General features: G+C 57.5%; 1 protein-coding gene across 2 annotated transcripts in view; it reads left to right on the top strand.

Annotated features, from left to right (window-relative positions):
* Positions 1-21,043, top strand: part of PDGFRB (platelet derived growth factor receptor beta) — a 37,228-nt gene that overhangs the window by 4,514 nt on the left and 11,671 nt on the right. The window contains exons 2-14 of one of the 2 annotated variants that reach the window (XM_079772323.1): positions 7,609-7,697; positions 11,441-11,486; positions 12,581-12,904; positions 13,422-13,688; positions 14,369-14,496; positions 14,613-14,778; positions 15,280-15,472; positions 16,171-16,286; positions 17,618-17,741; positions 18,103-18,314; positions 19,141-19,235; positions 20,158-20,290; positions 20,789-20,893. In XM_079772323.1, the coding sequence (XP_079628449.1) occupies positions 7,677-7,697; positions 11,441-11,486; positions 12,581-12,904; positions 13,422-13,688; positions 14,369-14,496; positions 14,613-14,778; positions 15,280-15,472; positions 16,171-16,286; positions 17,618-17,741; positions 18,103-18,314; positions 19,141-19,235; positions 20,158-20,290; positions 20,789-20,893 (1,930 nt within the window). In that variant the 5' untranslated portion in view covers positions 7,609-7,676. The remainder of the gene's footprint in view (positions 1-7,608; positions 7,698-11,440; positions 11,487-12,580; positions 12,905-13,421; positions 13,689-14,368; positions 14,497-14,612; positions 14,779-15,279; positions 15,473-16,170; positions 16,287-17,617; positions 17,742-18,102; positions 18,315-19,140; positions 19,236-20,157; positions 20,291-20,788; positions 20,894-21,043) is intronic. The other variant, XM_079772324.1, reaches the window with a different exon arrangement.

The raw sequence follows: 21,043 nt of genomic DNA, 5'->3' as shown, positions 1-21,043 counted from the left end.
CTCTGCTGTGAGGGTTGCAGAGCTCACACACTTGTTGATTCCAGGGCAGACGTCCACCTCACGTCTTGGGAGGTGGGGGCAGCAGAAGTCGCAGGCAAAGAGCTTCCTGAACCCTCAGGCCCAGGTCTCAGGCCTGTCCCCCCTTCCCAGATGTTTTCAGGGCACCCCGCCCCCAGTCTAACCATCAAAGTGTATTGCTTTAGCTGCATTGATGCCTTCTCCTCGCCTCACTTCAGATCAGCGCTATTTGATGTCTCAGGTGCCCGGAACCTTTCATCTGGAGGTTCCAGCTTCTCCGCCCTCTGATGGGAAGGGCTGTCCCTGGGGAGGTGGGGGCAGCAGGGCCAGGGGGTCAGACGTCAGTTCCTGAAGGTCAGAGATGAAAAGGACGTTTGTGGTCACTGTTCACCTTCCTTGTATGGGTGGGAAACTGAAGCCCAGAGAGGGGGGATGTGCCTCGGGTTGTACGGATGACAGCGATAGCACTGTGCCCAGAACCCAGGCGGCAGGCATGGCCTTTGCTCTATGCCGCCGAGAGTGCGCAGGCTGCAGCTCTCCCCGTGCGCGGAGGCCACAGGGCAGAGCTTGGGTTGAGGAGGAGCGAGGCCATCCTGACAAGTGGTGGGAATCCCCCTGGGTAGTTTTTGAGCCACGCAGCCTTTGGTTCCGTGGCTTCTCCATTCTGGCCATAATTTCCTTTTACGTAAAATGGGGGAGGGCCAGGGAGCAGCAAGGTGACCCTAGAGGTCCCATCCAGCTCTGCCCTTAGCCCCTGAGGACCCCTGGCAGGCACAGAGAGGGATAAGCAGACGGGCGGGTGGATGGAAGGGTGGACGGACAGATGGCCTTCCCTTTAGTCCAGGGAGCAGGGGTGACTTCATGAGCATCCCACCAGCGCAGTCACAGAGGCCTCCATGCTCAGGAGGGTCCTGCACGTGAAATCCTTCATCATTTTTTAACAAGGGGCCCTGCATTTTCGTTTTGCTCTTGGCCCCCACAAATTACATAGCTGGCCCTGCGAGGGAGTTCAGGCTGGGTCTGAGGTGGCTTCACCCCCAAACTTGGTCTCACTGCCTCCTGTCCCCATTCTAATTCATGCCCTCTCACAAAATGCCAACCTGCGCCTGCCACTCTCCTAGTGGAGCCCCCCACCCCCCATAGTGCTTGGAGTTGCACCATTATGGCTGCCCAGCCAGCAGCTAGCCCCCACCCTCACTGTCAATGTCCTGAAAATTGGCTTCCTTGTACCTTCAGGCAAAGCCCAAATCCTGGCTTGGCACCCCAAATCTTGCCCAAAGTGACCTCTGTCCTCCTTCCCTGCCTGTCACCTACCTCTTCATGGAGGAGCCCCAGTTTCTAGCCTAACAGATGCCTTTCTGCCATTTCTCCCAATTGACTTGAGATTGCCCACTTCCCTCACCCCTGTGGAATGCCCTTCCCTGGCATCATCCCCCAAAGACCCTAAACCTGAAGGCCACGCTCAAGGCCACCCCCCATCTCCATTGGAGTCATCGTAATCATGCTAGTTACCATCTACTGAGCACCTGTTACGTGTCAGGAGCATTTCGTCATCATCTTTAGCTCTCACAGCAACAGAAAAGCAATCTCTTCTGCCATTTTCCGGGAAATTGGAACTCAGGGAAGTTAAAGTCAGAGGTCACACAGTTGTGAGGGAGCAGGACCGGCACTTGGTCCTGGATTAAGTGGCTTCAAGCTGGGACTGCTGCCCTGACCGGGCTGGGATCCCATGCACTTCAGTGTCCTGGGTGGCATCAGGCACAGCGTGCTGGCATCGGGGTTCCCTTTGTCTGTTCTGCCCCTTCACCAGCCTGTCCCATCACCTCCCTGGAGGAGGAGGGTCACCCTCACCTGCCCACCCCAGTTCCCCAGTCTGGTGAGTTCCGACTGATCGGGGGCAGCTGAGGCCCCAGGCATGAGGACCAGAAGAGCTGACCCTACCCAGCCATTTGAACTTTCATGCTGTGTAAGCATCTATTGAGCACCTCCTGTAAGCCTAATCCCTGCTTAGGAACTTGGAGACATCCCAAAAAATTGTTAGGTAGGTTTCCTCATTTGTGGGAAAATCAAATGAAGGGACTAAGACGAAGGTACAGGAAAGAGCTTGCTGACAAACAGTGGGCTGGAAGGTCATTAGACGTGGGTTCTGGTCCTGGCCGGGTCTCTAAACCCCTGAATACCTGGGAGGAATACCCTGCCCCCACCCCCGCCGTGCCTGCTGACAACACCAATAACAGCAGCAGCGCCCCTTCCTGAGGAGCCCTTCTGGGGAGGGGGTTCCTGCGTCTCATTTATCACATGTATCCCTTTGCTGACAAGCTTAACCGGCAGGGTCTTGGCCGTGCACTCAATGCCAAGTGAGTGAGTGAGTGAGTGAGTGAGTGCGTCTCCCCTGAGTGAATAAAGAATAATAATATCATGACCACTGACTTTGCAGAGGGCTATACGCCAGGCCCTGCTCTCAGCCTTTTATTTGTATTAACTCATGCGAGGCCTCCACGAGCTCCCACTTTCAGATCAAAAAACCGAGGCCCAGAGAGGCTGAGGAAGAGTAAATGGGCGAATTGGGGGTGAATGACTGAAGAACGGGTGCGGGAACAGAGGCAGAGACGGTGAGAAGGAAATGAAACATGGGAGCTTTCTCCCCTCCGGCTCTGCTGCCCAGGAGGGCGCTGAGGGGAATCTCAATGCTCTATAATTGGCACCAATTAATAGCTAGCTCCCCGGGACCGTTTGGGGGCTCTGGGCTGGTGGGGGAAGGCCGCGTGCTGGCGGGTCAGTCCCAATGGCCTGAGGCCTGCCTGCCCCTGCCCACTTGGCTCTGAGAACCCATTCTATTTGTGGCCCCCACCCCTGCCCAGGGCTGATCCGGGGCTGGCAGCAGCCCGGGGAACAGAAGGTTTGCTTGTCTGTGCCTGCTGCACCCCCACCTCCTCCCCAGCCTTAGCCAGGGACCCCTCTCAGGGGCTCCTTTGGCTGCCAGGGCCTGGTGCTCTCCGTTGCCATGGCACCGCCGGAGATGAGGCTCTGGGGGTGGGGTGTGAGGCAGGGCAACCGAGGGATGGCAGAGGCCTGGAACTCTGCAGCTACAGAGAGAGGCCCCGGCCCCCTGTGAACAGTGGTAAGGAATGCTGGGGCCCAGCAGGGCCAGGCCTGGACCCCAGCACAGAGGGCCTATGGCAGAGCTGGCACACACCCAGCCCGACTGTAGGTGCTCCATCTCAGAGGCCCTTGGGACAGGCCTCAAGGCAGGCCAGGGCCCCACCGGGCACTGCCCCTGCCGCCCCAGGCTGTCCGCAGGAAGGCTCCTCGCCTGCACCCATGGCTGACCCTCAGGCTTTGCAGTGAAGTTGCAGAAAGATTCTGAGCTCTATCCCCAGCTTGACTTTCAAATTCCCTGGTGAGCTGGAGTAGGCCCCTTGTCACTCTGCACCGCAGTGAGGGGAGGGACAGCGCTCTGAACTCTGAGGGTCCTTCCATCCCTGAGAGCCTGGTTGAGGGTGAACCCACGTAGGAATGTTTCTCGGGGGACAGACCTGCTTCTGGGTGGGAGACAAGCAGGCTAGCATGGCAGTTAAGAATACAGGTTTGGAGTCAGACAGGCCTGAGTTTGCATCCCAGCTCCGTTGCTTGTTGGCCGTGTGACCTTGGGCAAGTTACCAGACCTTTCTGAGAGTCTGTTTCCTTCTCTGTGAAATGGGAATAAGGATCGTATCCACCACACAGAATTGTTGTGAAGATAAAACAGAACCTCTGGGTCATCTCATGTAGCAGAGTGCTTAGTCCCAAATTAGTAGGGGCCTCTGTTTGTTTTCAGATTGTGGGGCATCAGGACAATGAATGAGAAGAAAGATGTCCTGGGTCGGTGGGGTGGTTGGTGGAAAGAAGCAGGACCCGGGAGTAGAAGATACAAGGAGACAAATTGCGCCCGATGTAATGAAAATTTCTGAATAGCCTAACATCTGAGGACCCTGAGCTGGCCAAGAATGGAATGGGGCTCAGGTGAGGGGGTGAGATCCCTGTCACAGGGAGGTGTGCAAGTGTAAGATGGACGACCTCTTTGTTTGCAGAGAGGGAGGGGGAGATGTGAATGGGGAGTATTTACGGCCCTCCCAATTCTAAGACCGTGGGGCTCTATGAAAGATGGCACGACTGTCTCCCCCCTTGCCTGCCAGCTGTAGCTTCCCTCAGCTGAAAGGAGAGGCCAGGAAACAGGGTCAAAGAACAGGGCTGCTGACTCATGTATTGAGCTGGTCCTGTGTGCTGGTCATCTTCGCCTCCTGCCTTAGAGAGGCTATCTGTCACCTGGGCGTTGAGCCTGTGTGCTCTGAGGTCAGTCTGCTCAGGATTGAGCACTGGCTTCATCACTGGCCAGCTCCTCGACCTTGGGCGAATGGTTTAACCTCTGGGTGCCTCACTTTCCTCATCTGTAAAATGGAGAAGCAACACTGACCTCATGGATTGCTCTGAGATCATTCCCATAGAGGCCTCAGCCTAGGGGTGGATGAGAGGAACTAAATCAGCGGTAGCTGTTATTATTCTTGCCGTTATTGTCAAGGCCTTTAAGTCCTTGTTCTTTTTTGAAGGGCCTGTTGGGGGCCTCGTTGGGATCCAGAGGACTCCGACCCAGGGATCCACTGGGCCTGGGCCTAGCCAGGCCACATGGCCTGGAGGGTGGCTGCGGGGACGAGCTGGGAGGCCAGCGAGGCGCCTGAGGAGGCAGGAAGTGCTTGCTCTGCAGCAGGTGGACTGGGGCGTGCAGCTGGCCTCCCTTCCTCACAGTCCTCCTTCTCAGGCTGGTTCCCAGCCTGTGTGGGAACCCAGGCCCCCTCCTCGGGGTCACCAGCGACCATGAGGCACACACTGAGTGCTTTCCCACGAAGCGTTCCAAGTAGCAGGGGCCCACACAGCTCCCCTACCCCCAAGTGCTCACACTCTAGCAGTTGAGGGGGTGTGCAGCAAGGAGGGGGGGCTCAGGCTGGGGGGATCAGTCCGTTCTTTATCAGCCTGGCTCCGATCCAGACAGATGTTTCATTTTATTCTGAACTTCCAGAAAATAGGTCATTTCTTTCCATTGTCTCCCTGGGGAGGCCTCCCGGGGAGAGGAGCACGGAGTGAGTGACGAGTGTGGGGGCCTCACATGGGCCCTGGGGAGCTGGGAGGGCAGCACCCTCCCTCCCTCAGTCATGATGAGCTGTCTGCAGGGCCAGGGCGCAAGGGTTCTTAAAGGCTGGGCTAAGAAGCCGGCCTCTAACAGTGGTCCCCCCGTATCCACGGGGGATGCATTCCAAGCCTTCAAGTGGATGCCTGAGACCCCAGAGAGTACCGAACCCTATATATGCTATGTTTTTCCCTGTACCTATGTACCTATGAAAAGGTCATTGATCAATTAGGCACAGTAAGAGAGTGACAACAGTAACTAATAATAAAGTAGAACAATAGTAATAACACACTGCAATGCAAGTTATGTGACCGTGGTCTCTCTCTGATAACTGGTCTGATGATAACGGAGGCAGCTACTAAGTGACTAGTGGGCAGGGAGCATGCCCAGTGTGGATACGCTGGACAAAGGGATGATTCACGTCCTGAGTGGGATGGAGGGGGGAGGTGCGAGATTTCATCGTGTTACTCAGGACGGTGTGCAATGTAGAACTTAGGAATTGCTTATTTCTGGAATTTTTCATTGAATGTTTTCAGACTGTGGGTAACAAACCGCAGAAAGCAAAACTGCGAATAAGGGAGGCCAACTGCACCGAGGGGTGATGGAGAGCCAGGGGAGGGCCAGGGAAGGTCATGGTCAGACGGGTGTTTCCGAGAGGCTGAGGTGTGAGAAGAGGAGGGAGGGGACAGACTGAGGTGAGGAGAGGGGTGCAGTGGGGCAGAGGGGGTAAGGGTAGGGTTAAGGGGGATCAGAATGATGGTCCATGAAACTGGCACTGTTCTTATACCCACTCGGACTTCCAGAACAGCTAGAGTCCGTGCCAGGCTCCAACTTACCAATTTCTGCTACTTTGTTTGGGGGACCTGGCAGGGACCTGGCAAACGCGAAGGGCTGCTGGTCCAGCCGCAGCATGGCAGGTCAGGTCACAGCATGGCGGGTCAGGTCACAGCATGGCGGGTCAGGTCACAGCATGGCGGGTCAGGCCTGGGTGACCGAGCTGCACCCCTGTGTGATTTGGGCCACGTTGCTCTCCCTCTCTGGCTTCAGTGTGATCCTGGGGCTTGTGGGGAGATTCATTGTGTGGGATGGGATGCTGAGCCTTCCCTAACAGGTAGAAGTGGGGCATAGGATTGAGGGGGGCAGGTGGGAGCCCCACAGCCTCAGCCCCTTCCCAGGTTTCCACCTCCCACCTGTAACTGACCCTGCTCTCCTGCCTGGCTCCCGTGCTGCGGGCTCACACCTACATCTCAGCCCACGCCGGGTGAAGCCACACGGGCCACACGCTGCCACGTCCAGCCTGTGCCGCCATCACTGCCGTCACTCTCGCACTCGCCCAGCTGCTGGCGGGAGGACTCCATCTCTGGCTCCAGATGCCTCTTGCCCCCACACACTCCCAGGCCTGGAGCTGGCTGCCTTCTCGGAGCTGAGTCATGACATCCTGGCTAGGGCCCCTCCTCAGCACCCCTCCCCCACCCCCACCCCAGCATTCCAACTCAGCACAGCTGCCTTCTAGAGCAGGGACCTGAGAAGGGCTCCCAGGACAGCCCGGCCCACCCCATGTACAGATGGGGAAACTGAGGCCCAGAGTGGGGCAGGTCCACACTACAGGTGGGTGACAGAGCAGAGACTAGAACCCATATCCCCTTACTCCCAGCCAGGGATCTGTCCCCTGAAGTTTGTCCCAGAGGCTGTGAAATGCCCCTGGCGTGGAGGAGAGAGCACTAGCCTGCTGGTCAGGAGACCGGAGTCTGTCCCGTTTCTGCCAGCATCTTGACAAGCCACTCCTCTGACACTGTCTCCAATCCCCGCTTGGCTGGGACGGCACTGGGACCTGCTGCTGTTCTGCTCTCAGGCTCAGTTTCCCCATCTGTGCAATGGGGCTGAGGAAGGGGGTTGGATAGGAAGATGATCCCCGAGGGCCATGGAGCTCTGACATTCCAATACTAACCCCACGACCCCATGCCAGGCCTCCTCCTCCCTCTGGCATCTTATTTATTCAGAGCATCCCTGGCACCCCCTTCCTCCTCAAAGCAGGGCTCCCTCCCACCCTCATCTCAAAGCTACTTCTGCCCAGCCTGTTCCGTGCTGCCAGACTGAGTGTCCCTCTGTCCCCTCAGGTGCCCACAGCCCCTCCATAACTCTAACCAGCTCAGTGGCAGCCCTTCATCCTGCTCCTCTGCTTCATTCTCATCTTAGCATTGCCCCAGTATGCACCCACCAAGCCAGAAGCAGGGGTGGGGCTCATTTATGACACCTCTCCCTTTAGCCCCCCAATATCTAACCAGCAGGTCCTGCCGGTGTCAGCTAGATGAACCTCAAACCCAATTGTTTATATCAGTTTCACCACCCTCTCCCCGGCTCAAACCAAGTCAATAGAGAAATGCTGGTAGAGCTCTCACCCTGGCTCAGTCTCTGCTCTCTGTTCCTAGGCAAGTTCCTTAAGTGCTCCCTGCCTCAGTTTCCCATCTGAAACGGGAATGATCACTGTATCTATCTCATGGAGTCGGCTGAGGAGCAAGTGAGTCAAACGCATGTTGGGTGCAGCAAATTCACAACACCCTGGCTTTGTGGCCCGTCTGCACACATATGGATGTGTGTTCAGAGGAGTTTGGGGGTCCCATGAGCACATGTTCTGTGTGCATGTTGTACGTGCACAGGTTGTTTGTCCTGGGTACATATGTGAGGTGCCACACACGTGTGCACCTCATGTGGGCACTGGGAGAGCACACAGGCAGTAGTCTGCTGTGTGTGCATGTGTTGGGCACAGTGGGAGCTGTATGCATGCGTGTTTTGTGTGGACGTTGCGTGCACATGTTGAGGGTCTGCCTGAGGGCCGGCACACACATGGTCCGCCGCGCACGGATGTGTTTCTGAGGAGTGTGTGAACGAGTGCGTGGGCAGGAGTCTGTGCTGTGTGCGCACGTGCTCGCGGTGCGCAGGCCTCCGCCGCTGGCAGCCGTGCAGGCCCCCCTCCCTGGCCTGCCTGTGTCGTGGGAGCCTCAGGACCCCGAGGGAGGGAAGCTGCTGTCGGCGGATGTGGCCAAGATGGACTGGATTTATTTAGATTAAGGCGGTGGGAAAGGAGTGGGGACTCGTGTGTGCAGGAAGGAAAGAAGGCTGGGGCTCTGAGAAAGGTTCCCCAAGCATGCTTGCTCCCCTGGACTTGGGGTCTTCACTCTGCTCCCCCAAGGGGTCCCTCTGATTCACTGTGAGGAGCTGGGCAATTGATTATTCCATCTTTGGACCTCTGTCCCCCAACCTGGCTAAAATAAAAGAAATCATGAGGGCTCCCTGGCACACGGCATTCTTCTCATGGGCAAAAGCGGACTCCCTCTCTCTGTTTCAGGGGCCTCCCTGGGCATGAGAGTACGGCAGGTAGGGGGATGTCTGTTCCCTGACGGGGACACCCACTTTGTGTGGAGTGCAGCCCTCCCCCTGAAGAAGGGATTTGTTGCAGGCAAGCACCCCTGACCCTCAAATCAGCTGTCTGGCCCTCTCTGGGGTTGGCTAGACCCATGGCAGCCTCTGGAAGCCCAAAGAGGTCCACGAGGCGTTGGGTGGACAGCTGGGGGTGTCAGGGGCTCATCCGAGATGGCCCAGGAGGTCATGTCCATGTGCCTCAGGCCACACTCTGGTCCTTCCCAGGCCTGTGGCCTGTTGTCCATGCCACCCTTCCCCTGCCACCTCCTGGATTTCCATGTCACCGGTTTATCTGTCTGAAAGTCACCTGAAAAAATGAAGCCCAGAGAGGGAAACAGCTTGTCAAACTTCACACAGCGAGCTTGTGACTGAGTGGTCGGGGAAATGCAGTCCATGAAATGAGATGGTTATGAATTCTCACATGACTCCAGCCTCAGAAATGCAGCCCCTCCTTCTCCTCAGCCCCCAAACCACGCAGCAGCGGGAATAACAGTGGCGAGAGCCTTCTCCTGGCAGTTTCAGAGCAGGGATGGCTCTTTGAGATGGGCCTTTGTGAGGGCTGCTGGCTCCCTGTATGGATGGAGACACGGAGTCCCAGAGCGAGCTAGAGACTTGCTCAGTCTCATGGGGGTCTGAGGCCCCTGTGACCAGAGCCAAATGCCCATTTCATAAAGAGAGAAGCCAGTCCCAGATCCCTGGGCCATCCAATCTCTCTAAGGTGTCAACACTTTCCCTGAGCTCCTCTGACCAGCCTATCTATCCTCTCCCCAGAGTCCGATTCTTCTGCCTTTTCGCTGTGTGACTGGGCCATGATTCTGTCCATCTCTGGGCCTCTGCTGCCGGTTCAAGAAGACCCCTCCCAGCTGAGAGTCTCAGAAACTCTAAGCCGCCCCCAGCTCAGGCCCAGCAGGAGAGGAGCCAGGGTCAGGGGCTGCTGGCCCAGGGGGCCCAGCCCACACAGCCCAGGCTTCCAGAGCCAGGCCAGCCCCAATTGCAGTGACCTCCCATCTCCAGGCCAGCCCACCGAATTCCTCCTTTAGAATAATAAACAGTGTGGCCAGCCGAGGAGGCTGGGAGGAGAGGGGCAGGGAGGCTGAAATGACCCCCTCCCCCAGCCGCGGCTGCTAATGATTTTCTTTGGCTGAGATCTCTGGCAGGAAGGGGGGAGTCAGAGGGGCACCCACCGAGGGGCAGATGGGCCTCTGTGGGGGCTGCTGGCTCCACCATGGCGCTGCTCCCTCCCGTTGGAGGAGGCCTGGCATCCAGCTGAAGGGGCTGGAGTAGGAGGGATGGGGGAAGGAGGGGGTGCATCAGAAGGGCTGGATTTTCAGCCTGGAACAATTGGGAGAGGGAAGCAATGAGGGGACCCTTAGGCAGGCTGCTCTGAAGGGGTGGGGAGAAGGAGGAGAAGGGTAGACTCACTCAGAGAGCTTATCAGGGTACTGGGCAGAGCTGAGACTGGGGGTCCACAGGCCAGGATGCTTCCCCCTGTCCCAGCAATGAGTAAATGCAGCTTTGTAAGTGGTACACTCAGCACCATCTCATGTTGAGAGCTGGAGACCGAGGCCACAGAGATAGTGATGGCACAGAAGGTAGCCCTGCTGGGGCTCAGGCCAGGACCCCAGCCTTGGACTGGAAACTAAAAGGGGTGAGGTTGGGGGTGCAGTGGGGGTGGACTGGGTGTGGGCTGAGGAGCAGGCCAGGCTGGGCAGCCACTCAGGGAAGTCAGCAGACCCACGGCACCGGGAGGCTCCTCGTTGCCTTGTCACGTGGCTACTGCCCACATTTCTTGCTGTGACTCCCATCTGCTTCTGGGCTCCTTCCCGCCCATGCTGCAGGCAGACCCTGGCGAGCCTGGCTCTTGGTGGTTGTTTGGGACCCTTGGATGCGGCGGCCACAGGAAGAGATAGAACAAAGACGCTCCCAATTCAGTCTGTCTTTCAGGGAGTGTCCCTGCTGTTGCTGCTTTCTGTCTCCATCACTGTCTCCCCTCTCTCCGTTTCTCTGTGTCTTCGTCTCTCTCTACCTCTATCAGTCCAGGTCTCTCTGTCTCTCTCTCAGACAAGCTCTGTGGTGTAACCTCGGGCAAACTTCTTTTTCTCTCAGAGCCTCAGTTTCCCCATCTGGACACTAGGGGTGGGGTGGGTTCAGCAGTCTCCACGGACCTCCCAAGGCTTGCTGTGCAGTGGGGCCGCCCCGGGGCCCAGCCCCCAGCCCCTCTCCCCTGGGCCTCCCTGTGCAGTTCAGGACAGAGGGAAGGGGGGCCAGGTGTGGGGGTACTCCCCCCACATTCCACAGCCCTGACTCCCCCGCTTCCCTTCCCACAGCCACCTCCACTTCCTGTTGTGCTTGTGGAGCTGTGGGAGTTCTCTGGGTTCTGGCTTACCCCCTCCTTCTCCTCCAGGCCTTTCATCACACTTTCCCAAATATTTGTCCTGGCAGATAAGAGCCTGGTATTGGAACTGTCACCCGGAGGACAGGCTGTTAGAGCTGGCGGGCCCCTGGACACCATCCAGTCCAAGCCCCCCGCCCCGCCCCCTGTGAATATAGAGAAACTAAGGCTCAAAAGAGAGGGGGGGGGGTCACCACGGAGCCAAAGAAAGGTCGGAGCCAAAGAAGAGCCCAGCTCCTCGAGGCTGCGCCTCGTGCAGCGGGGGGGACCTGTGGGCCGGGGAGACCTCTCGGCCATGGGACACGGGTAGCGTTTGACTTCGGCGCCATGGACACGAAGGCTCGGTGGCCCAGGCTGGGGCTCACTCTGCAGGACCCAGGTGTGAAGATGGGCCCTGGCACTGCCTCTGCCCGCCCTGGGCCCTGACTGGTCCCTGTTTAACTCTGCAGGACACCATGCTGCTTCTGCATGTCATGCCAGCTCCTGTCCTCAAAGGTAGGTAGACGGGGGGCCTGGGAGGGGCCCGGGGGAGTCGCTAAGCAGGACCCTGGAGCTGGCAGGGTGGAGCATCAGAGCCTGGGAACCCAGGGGCACTGCTGTGCTCCCGGCCTCCATGTCCTGCCATTCCACTGCCCACCCCTCAGCTCACTAACCCCAGCTCACTAATCCTGCTTGCCCAGAGCCTTTGGCTCAAATCCTTTGCTCAGCCTTCCACCCCCATGCCCCTTCACCAGCTTTCCCACCCAACTCACTGAGAGACACCCAGCCTCCCATCTCTTCTCAGCACTGGCTGGTATTGGTCTGGCATCGGTCTGGCCGGCCTGCTTCCGGTCTGGGACTCCCCACCCTGCCTGGCTGTGCACTCATTGGCTGTGCACTCCCAAGTCCTCACTGGGCTTTACTCAGCACTCCCTCCCCTCACTCCTGCCTGGTACATGTACTCGGCTCTCCAGGGGCTGAGCAGCTGACTAGGCAATCAATGGTCATTGGCCATCGATGACTAGGTAAAGCTTACTAAGGATGGCTGACTGGCTGGGGGGGTGGGGGGGTGGGGTGGGATGGCTGACAGAATCCTTCCCCCGGGGATGTCAGCATGGGAAGTGGAACCAGTTGATTGGCAACCCCCAACTCCCATCCGCCTGCATTCCCAGAGGCCTCAGCATCTCTCCTGCCCCAATCTGCCCCACTCTGAGCTACCTTGCCCCACCCTCCCCAAGCAGGGCCACCTCTGGGCTTCGGGCAGAACCTGGGCAGCGGAGGCAGCTGCAGGGAAGAGGCTCCGAAAGTGACCTGGGAAATGATGCAGGAACTGGAGGCTGGGAATGACTTCCCGAGGATTTCCTGCCGCCTTTGTGAGGACGTGCCCACAGCCTGAGGCTGCTGCTGAAGGACTCCTAGGCTGGGGGTGGACAGGCACCGAGGTCCGGAGGCCAGGAGGCCCCGGGCCCTGGGCACTGAGCGAGCAGGCCTCGTGCCGGGGGCTCCCGGCTGTGTTTGGATTAGGGAGGTGTGGTTCTATGTGTCAGCTCTGGGAGAGGTGCGGAGGCTCCTGGCCTCTGGCATCTTATCGGACGCCTCCTCTCCCAAAGGCCAGGCGCTGTGGCTGCCCCTGCTGGTGTTGCTGGGACCACAGGCTTCCCGAGGTCTGGTCATCACTCCTCCGGGGCCGGAGCTGGTCCTCAATGTCTCCAGCACCTTGGTTCTGACCTGCTCGGGTCCAGACCCGGTGGTGTGGAAACGGATGTCCAAGCAGCCTCCGCAAGAAATGGTCAGGACCCAGGAGGGCAATTTCTCCAGCATCCTGACGCTGACCAATGTCACTGGGACAGACACGGGAGAATACTTTTGTGCCTATAATAACTCCCATGAGCTGGAGGCTGGTGAGCAAAAACGGCTCTACATCTTTGTGCCAGGTAAGGCCCCCGGCCTGTGCTCCCGCCCTCACTCCTCAACTGCAGGCATCTGGGGAAGCTCAGGCAGTGCGTTAGTGACGCGGTGAATGCAGCCAGCTCAGAAATGCAGGCGAATCGTGGAATTCAGCCTGGCTCAGCCCAGGAGTATGTTCATTCCCACCCCTTGGTCTGAATATCCATCTGCTCCCTGCCAGCCCACCCCATTCCTGGCTCCCAAGAACTCTGCATTCTCAGCTGGTTCCAATACACTCCCTCTTGGCTTCTACGTCCCATCGTCCCCATTCTACACATGCCAGGTACCAGCTGCCCTTCAGCTGGGGGCTTCCCCACCCTGGTACTGTCCACATGAAATGTTAAAGCTCGAGGAGACTTCTGAGAGCATCCTTATTCTGTAATGGGAAAACTGAGGGCCAGAAAGGGAAATAGGCCTGTTCAAGGTCACACGGCAATTCAGGGGCTAGCCAGAAGCCCAGCTCCCCCTGACCCTCATTTTTAACCCCACCCTCACCCCTGGCAGATCCCACCATGGGCTTCCTCCCGATCTTCCCCGAGGAATTTTTCATCTTCCTCACGGAAGTAACCGAGACCACAATTCCATGCCGAGTGACGGATCCACAACTGGTGGTGACACTGCATGAGAAGAAGGTGGATGACCCACTGCCCATCCCCTACGACCACCAACGTGGCTTCTCTGGGACCTTTGAGGACAAGACCTATGTCTGCAAAACCACCATTGGGGACAAGGAGGTGGATTCCGAGCCCTACTATGTCTACAGCCTCCAGGGTGAGCCCCCTCTCTGGCCTGATGCCCAGCAGAGGCAAGTAGGAGCGTTCACAGAGGTAGAGCCCTTTCCAGCGTGTGTGGCTCCATTTGTCACGGGATTATCATTACGGCCTTTGAAGGCAGCTCATGTTTCTCCATCTGACAGATGAGGAAAGTGAGGCTCAGAAAGAGGATGGAATTTGCCCAAGGTCACCGGGATGTGTTAGTGGCAGAGCCGGGTGGCATGTAGCAGTGGGCAAAGGCACAGGCTTTGGAGCCTGTGGGGTTTGAATCCCAGCTCTGCCACTTCCTGCCTCAGTGACTTTGCACAGAGCACACCATCTCTCCGAGCCTGCTTCTCTGCTGTAAAATGGGATTACTGGAAAGATGAAATAGAACAGAAGACGGAGGGGATCTGGTACGCAGTAAATTGCCTGGAGAGTACTTTGATTTCCAGACTGTTATCCCTTCTGGAATGTCAGCTTCACAAGGACAGAAATTTTGTTGTGTTTACTGCGAAAGCCCCAGTGCCTAGAATAGTACTTGGCATAGAGCAGATATTTAATAAATATTTGTTGCATAAATGAATCTTCCACATCAAATCATCCCTTCCCTCTCTGGACCCCGACCCCATCCCCAAGTTGAAGTGCTGGTAGCCAGCTGGTGGTGACTTCCTAACGAAGCCCGTCTCTCTCCACCAGCGTCATCCATCAACGTCTCAATGAATGCAGCGCAGACGGTGGTCCGCCAGGGTGAGAACATCACCATCACGTGCATTGTGACCGGGAACGAGGTGGTCAACTTCGAGTGGACATACCCCCGCGAGGAGGTAATGCTGGGCCAGGGGTTGAAGGGAGGGCCAGGCAGGGATGGCTATCTCGACTGGCAGCCTGCCTTCCTGGACGCTTCCTGATTTGGGGGGCCTTGCCCTACCTGTCCCCACAGAGTGGGCGGCTAGTGGAGCCAGTGACCGACTTTGATATTCCCCACATCCGCTCCATCCTGCACATCCCCAGTGCTGAGCTGGGCGACTCGGGGACCTACATCTGCAATGTATCTGAGAGTCTGTACGACCATCAGGATGAAAAAGCCATCAATGTCACCGTGGTGGGTGCGTTCCTCGGGCTCAGCCCCAACCCTCGCTCTGAGCTGGATCCACACCCTGTCACAGCCCCGGGACACCTTCAGCCCAGCTCTAGCCACAGGGACACCTTCAGCCCAGCTCCAGCCACATTTCAAACCAGAGCTCCATGTCCTGGAGAAACCCAAACCAAGACACAGATCCAACCCTAATCCCATCTAGACTTTCCTCCTCGCTGAAGCCTGGCCCCACCCCAGTGTCCAATCCCAGACTCCATCCCAGGCCCAGGCAGCCCCATCCCTCAATTCATCCAGGCTGCAGCTCATCTCAGCCACCAGCCTGGGTGAGAACTACAACTCCAGCCTCCACCTTAAACCTGGTCTCCAAACCAATGTCAGCCCCAAATCTGGCTCAATTCCAGCCCCAGCCCCAACTTCAATCCCAGCTCAGGTAGTTCGTAAACCTGGTGCCCTGCCTCCAGAAGCCCCGCCCCCAGAGGCACAGCCCCGCCCTGACAGCCGCCCCTTGCAGAGAGTGGCTATGTGCGCCTGCTGAGGGAGCTGGACGCTGTACAGTTTGCGGAACTGCACCGGAGCCGGACCCTGCAGGTGGTGTTCGAGGCCTACCCGCCTCCCACTGTCATGTGGTTCAAGGACAACCGCACCCTGGGCGACTCCAGCGCCGGCGAGATCGCCCTGTCCACGCGCAATGTGTCCGAGACTCGGTGAGCAGCCGCCTACCCGCTTCATTCTGGAAGTTAGGGTCTGCAGCTGCCAGGCAGCCCACAGCCTTCAGCTACTCCACAAACCTAGGCCCATCTTTCCTGAGAGCCCATTACGTGTCAGGCACCCTGCCAGGCGCTGTGCCAGGCCCTGGGGATGCTGCGGAGAACTGAACACACAGTTCCATGCCTCCTAGAGTTTCCTGTCTAGTGGGGAAGCAGACACTGGTCAGATGATCTCCCAGATGTTTAGTTGTCCTTGTGATGGGTGGAGCCGTCAGGAGGCAGCTGAGGAGAGAAAAAGCAGGATGACTGAGGAAGAAGGTGCCAGGCAGGCCCCTGCCACCCATGCATGGTGGGAGCCCTGAGGCTGGAGATCGGCAGGCTGGCCTGAGGTGCCAATGCTGGGATAAAGCAGTGTCAGGCCTTTCTGAAGGAGAAGAGATGCAGAGGAGGAGGGAAACGCTGCTAACCCTTCCTCCCCAGCCCTCCTACCCGCCCTCTTGGCGCAGTGGAACTGCCTATGGGTGGGGAGCCAGGAGACTAATTCTATGGGTGTGAGTCCGGGCCTGCTACTGACACCTGTGTGACCTCGGCAAGCCCCTCTCCCTCCCGGGCCGTGTCTGTACAGGAGGGTGGGGAGGGCTGTATGCGTTCTCCCAGCGCTGACAGTGGGCCTCCTGGCCTGGCCTGCTCCCCAGGTATGTGTCAGAACTGACCCTGGTGCGGGTGAAGGTGGCTGAGGCTGGTCACTACACCATGCTGGCCTTCCACGAGGACGCCGAGGCCCAGGTCTCCTTCCAGCTGCAAATCAACGGTGAGGAGCCCTCCACCCTGCTTTCCCTCCCCTGCCCTCCCACCCCCATTTCCTCTCCCTCCCTACACTGTCCACCCACCCCGAGGAGGAGCAGGAGAGGGAGCCCGGGACTCAGGAAACAGGGTTCCGGTCTCAGCGCCAACGCTGACCCACTGCTCTGTGCACACCCCCTCTCTGGGGCTCAGTTTCCCCAGCTGTACAAGTTGGCCATTGGGCTAGACTGGTGTTTCAAAACCTCAGGCATTCATGGGCCAATGCCATGATTTTCCCTTCTCACGTGCCACTTAAACTACACTACTCATTAAATAGGTATTTATTGAACAACTTCAGTATGCCGGTCTTTCTTGAGGCCCTGCCTTTATGTGGCTAGTGGGGGAAGACAAACATTCAACAGTAGGGCTAAAACCCCCAGCAAATTATGTAAGGTTAGAAGGTAACAAGTGCTGAGGAAGAAAAAGCAAAAGCTGCCGGGAGGGATGTGGGGGAGGATGGAGAGCTCTGGGGGCAGGGACAGTGAGGGTTGCCCTTTTACCAGTAAATAGCAGGGATGGGGTTGGCCTCATTGCGGTGACAGTTGCGTGAAGACCTGAAGAAGGTGAGGGCATTAGCCGAGTGGCTGTTTGAGGAAAGGGCATACCAGGCAGTGTAGACAGGAGTAACGTAGACAGGAGGCAGAAAGGCCTGAGCGGCCGGAGCAGTGTGATGGGGAGAGTGGTGGGAGACGAGGTCAGAGCTGGGACAGGGCAGCGGTGGGGTGGACGGGACAGATTGTGTAGGTCCTCGTGGGCTCTTGGGTGGACTGGGGCTTTTTCTGTGACTAAAATGAAGAGTCACTGCAGGGGTTTGAGCAGAGGAATGACATGATAGTGACGTAATGTTTTGTCCATCGACTTTCTAAAAATGTGTTTTGAAAGAGAATTTAACCTCTCAGTTGTGGATGGAAAACGCTGTTAAGTGTCATAAACATAAAGCACCACTAAATCGACTCCAAGACAACAAAGCAATGCTATTAAATTCGAGCTCCCTGCCCTTGCCTTCCCAGGGCCCTGATCCGGAGGCCTGCTCTCTCTTTGTTAAAAGGGAAGATTAGCAAGTCTCTGAGAGGTGTTAAAGACAGACTAGCACCCTGCCGGGGCTTCCCCTTTGAAGTACCCAGAAGGGGAATCCGCCGGTTTTCACACGGGGATTCCTAGTATTTATGTTCACCTGCAGTCTGCAGCTCCCCTCCCCCAGGGGCGACTCTGGACCTTGCCCTGCCTGCCTGAGGATCTTGCTCACTACCTGTCCGTTCTGACCTTCCCTCCGCCTGGCCCCGTGCCTTCTCCATGCAGTGCCTGTCCGTGTGCTGGAGCTGAGTGAGAGCCATCCTGCCAATGGGGAACAGACAGTCCGCTGTCGCGGCCGGGGCATGCCTCAGCCGCACCTCACCTGGTCTATCTGCAGTGACCTCAAAAGGTGAGCAGAACACCTGCCTCAGTCTCCCAGGGAACCCACAGCTGGCTGGAAGGACCCACTGAAGGTCATCTGGTCCAGCCCCTTCCTCTGGGCACATTGTTCCTGGCTAGAGTCACATCCTAGAAAATGTGGCTTCGTGGAGATGCCCTGCATGACCTAAATTGCCCCCTTTTCCTTAACTTTATTCTGAGGGTCAAAGGAAGGGAATGGAATTTGTGAATCGGGCTTCTCAGTTCTGGGGTAGGAGCGCCCCCTGCTGGGCAGTCGAGGGACCGCAGAAGAATCCGCTCAGGGTCAGGAAGCGGGAAGTATAACCCAGAGGGCAGGGCCTGGAAGCTGACCTGGCTGGCTCCCCTGGCAGATGTCCGCGGGAGCTGCCACCCACGCTGCTGGGGAACAGTTCCGAGGAAGAGAGCCAGCTGGAGACTAACGTGACGTACTGGGCGGAGGAGCAGGAATTCGAGGTGGTGAGCACGCTGCACCTGCGCCGCGTGGACCAGCCACTATCTGTGCGCTGCACGCTGCGAAACCTGCTGGGCAATGATGTGAAGGAGGTCACCCTGGTGCCCCAGTGTGAGTCATCCAGCCCTACTGGCCCCCGATGACCCCTCACCCCCACCTCGAGCCTGCCATACTTGTGACTGTGCCAGTGTGCCAGAGTCAGCATGTCCATGGGCGCTCCGGAGCCCTGTGAAACTCACCAGAGCATGTCCCTACACTTAGCACAGTATTGCCACACGTATACACCCACAAGCTTATGTCTGTAAACCATGGCTATGAATAGCACGATCTCCTTATGCCTAGTGTATGTACACTATGTGTGTGTCGTAAGCCATGCACATGAGCATGCCTGACCCTTAGACATGGGTACACACCCTCCAAATGTAGGTTTGTAAACATGTAATGAAGAATGCTCTCAGATCCATGTGTAAACCCACGAGTGTTTGTCTATGCATGTACTTGTGGGTGCACAATCCCATACAAGTGTGTAAGCATGCATGTACAATTCCTGTGCATGTGGGCAGCTGGCATGGTGCATGTCTGTAAGCATGGAGAGGACAGGTGGGCCGCAGCCTGGCCGCCAGGAGCTTGCATCTGGTCTGGAGCCATAGCAGACAGGCCACACCGACCCCTGCAAGGGCTGAAGGGATGGGAGGCCGATAGTGATCTGAGCAGCAGGCAGTTACTGCAGGGCATGAGTATTTATGGGAGAAGCTGAAGGTGTGGCCCAGAGGGAGAGGCTGAGGGTCTGACATTATAGCCTGTGGAAAGGAGTGAGAGGGGGCTTCAGTTCTGGGCAGGGTGGGCAGAGGGGGATTTGTGGTACTAGAGGAGGGGTGAGAAAGGCAGCTGCCAAGTGCCCTGTTGGCTTATGGCCAGCTCTTGTCTCTGCCTCCAGCCCTGCCCTTCAAGGTGGTGGTGATCTCGGCCATCCTGGCCTTGGTGGTCCTCACGATCATCTCCCTCATCATCCTCATCATGCTCTGGCAGAAGGTAAGCCCCGCCCTTGCCTAAGGGATACAGACTAGCACACCATTGTATTAAACCCCCCCCCCCGCCTCCCCCCGGCTGTCCTTGAATCCCACAGGATCTGGCCATGTCTGTGGTCCAGCATGGAGTTCAGGTGTAAAATGATAGAGTGATGCTGGATGTCTGAGCTACCTCCATCCCCAGCAGCCCGGTCTAGGCCATCAGGGTTCCCTGTCTCTATTGCTCCCCTGTCGGGTCCTGCTCAGACATCACTCCTGCCCATCCCAGACACAGGGTATGGGACCTGCCGGGTAGACTACATGGGCCCCAGGATCCTTCCAACTCTTACCCACAGAGACTTCAGGATCCTGCTGCACTGCATTCTAATCCTGTTACTCTGTAATTTCCATGTTCTGTTCTGAGATTTCATCATCCTATGCTTCTGACATTTTAAGATTCCTGAATTAGGATTGCAGTACCGCACAGTCTATCTTTCTAAGATTTCAGTCCAGTGATTCCAACACTTCGTGGTTTCAAGATCCCACCGTTACGTCTTTCTGAGATTCCTGCTGTGACTGACCCAGCATGGAGAGGGGCTGTCCACACCCCGCAGAGTACCCCTGCCTGTGTCACGTTCTGGGGCTGTGTGCTCCTTTATTCCCATCTGAGGAGCAGCTGAGGCTCTGAGAGAAGCTGGGCAGGAGGTTCTGATGAGCTGGGCCCTTGGCTGTCAGCTACTCCTCAGCCACTTCTTAGCCCCTTGGCATCGGTTCCCACTGAACCCCTGAAGGCCTCGGCTCTATCCATAACTTGCTGTGTGACTTCAGCTATGCCCCTGACCCTCTCTGGGCCTCTGGGTCTCCTGCCCCATCCGTTCCATAAGGCATTGGACCTAGTGGGCCTCAAGACCCCCTCTGATGACCCACCCCTGGTCTTGGTCCTGCAGAAGCCCCGCTATGAGATCCGATGGAAGGTGATTGAATCTGTGAGCTCCGATGGCCATGAGTACATCTACGTGGACCCTATGCAGCTGCCTTACGACTCCACCTGGGAGCTGCCCCGGGACCAGCTTGTGCTTGGTCAGTTCGAGGAGACCTCACGTGGCAGTGTGTGGACTTGAGGCGGGCGGGAAGATGATCTGAGGTCTGGTCCCAGCTTTGCTGTGACTAGCTTTGAGACTTAGGGCCGATGGATGTCTTGCCCTCTCTGGCCCTCAGTCTCCCCGTTTGTACAATGGGGACAAGACAATCCCCCAGGGACCATCCAGCATTGAGGTCCTATGATCCCATGACTGTGTGACGAGAAAGAAAGTATTAACTGAGGACAGGGCTGTGCTTAGTCTAGCTGGGAGGCTGGGGGGTGCAGAGGAGCTGTGCTCCCCTCTGGGGAGGGAGGAAGGCTTCCAGGGACCAAGATGGGCCAGAAAGCAGCGAGGACTTAGATGAGACACCAGGAAGGACTGTGAAGCGCTGTGATTTTAGGACTCTCATTGGGGGGAACACCTTAAGTCCAGGGTGGCTGAGGGCGGGGATGCAGCTTCCTGGTGGGCCAGGAGCTGAGGGGTCATCTTTTCCCAGGACGTACCCTCGGCTCCGGGGCCTTTGGGCAGGTGGTGGAGGCCACGGCTCACGGCCTGAGCCATTCTCAGGCCACTATGAAAGTGGCCGTCAAGATGCTGAAATGTGAGTCCTGGGAGCATCCCCACCTCTCTCCTGCCCCTCCCCCCACACCCGGCACTCCCAGAGCAGGGCAGGCCTGACTCGGATTTGGATTCACTGGCACGAGGAGTACAGTCACTCTGGGGCCAGCCCCACTCTGAGGAAAGAGACTTC

The sequence above is a fragment of the Cnephaeus nilssonii genome (assembly GCF_951640355.1).
Source record: "Cnephaeus nilssonii genome assembly, chromosome: 5".
In the NCBI taxonomy this organism is placed as follows: domain Eukaryota; kingdom Metazoa; phylum Chordata; class Mammalia; order Chiroptera; family Vespertilionidae; genus Cnephaeus; species Cnephaeus nilssonii.
The sequence above is the reverse complement of the archived record's forward strand: the minus strand, read 5'-3'. Positions and strand labels throughout refer to the sequence as shown.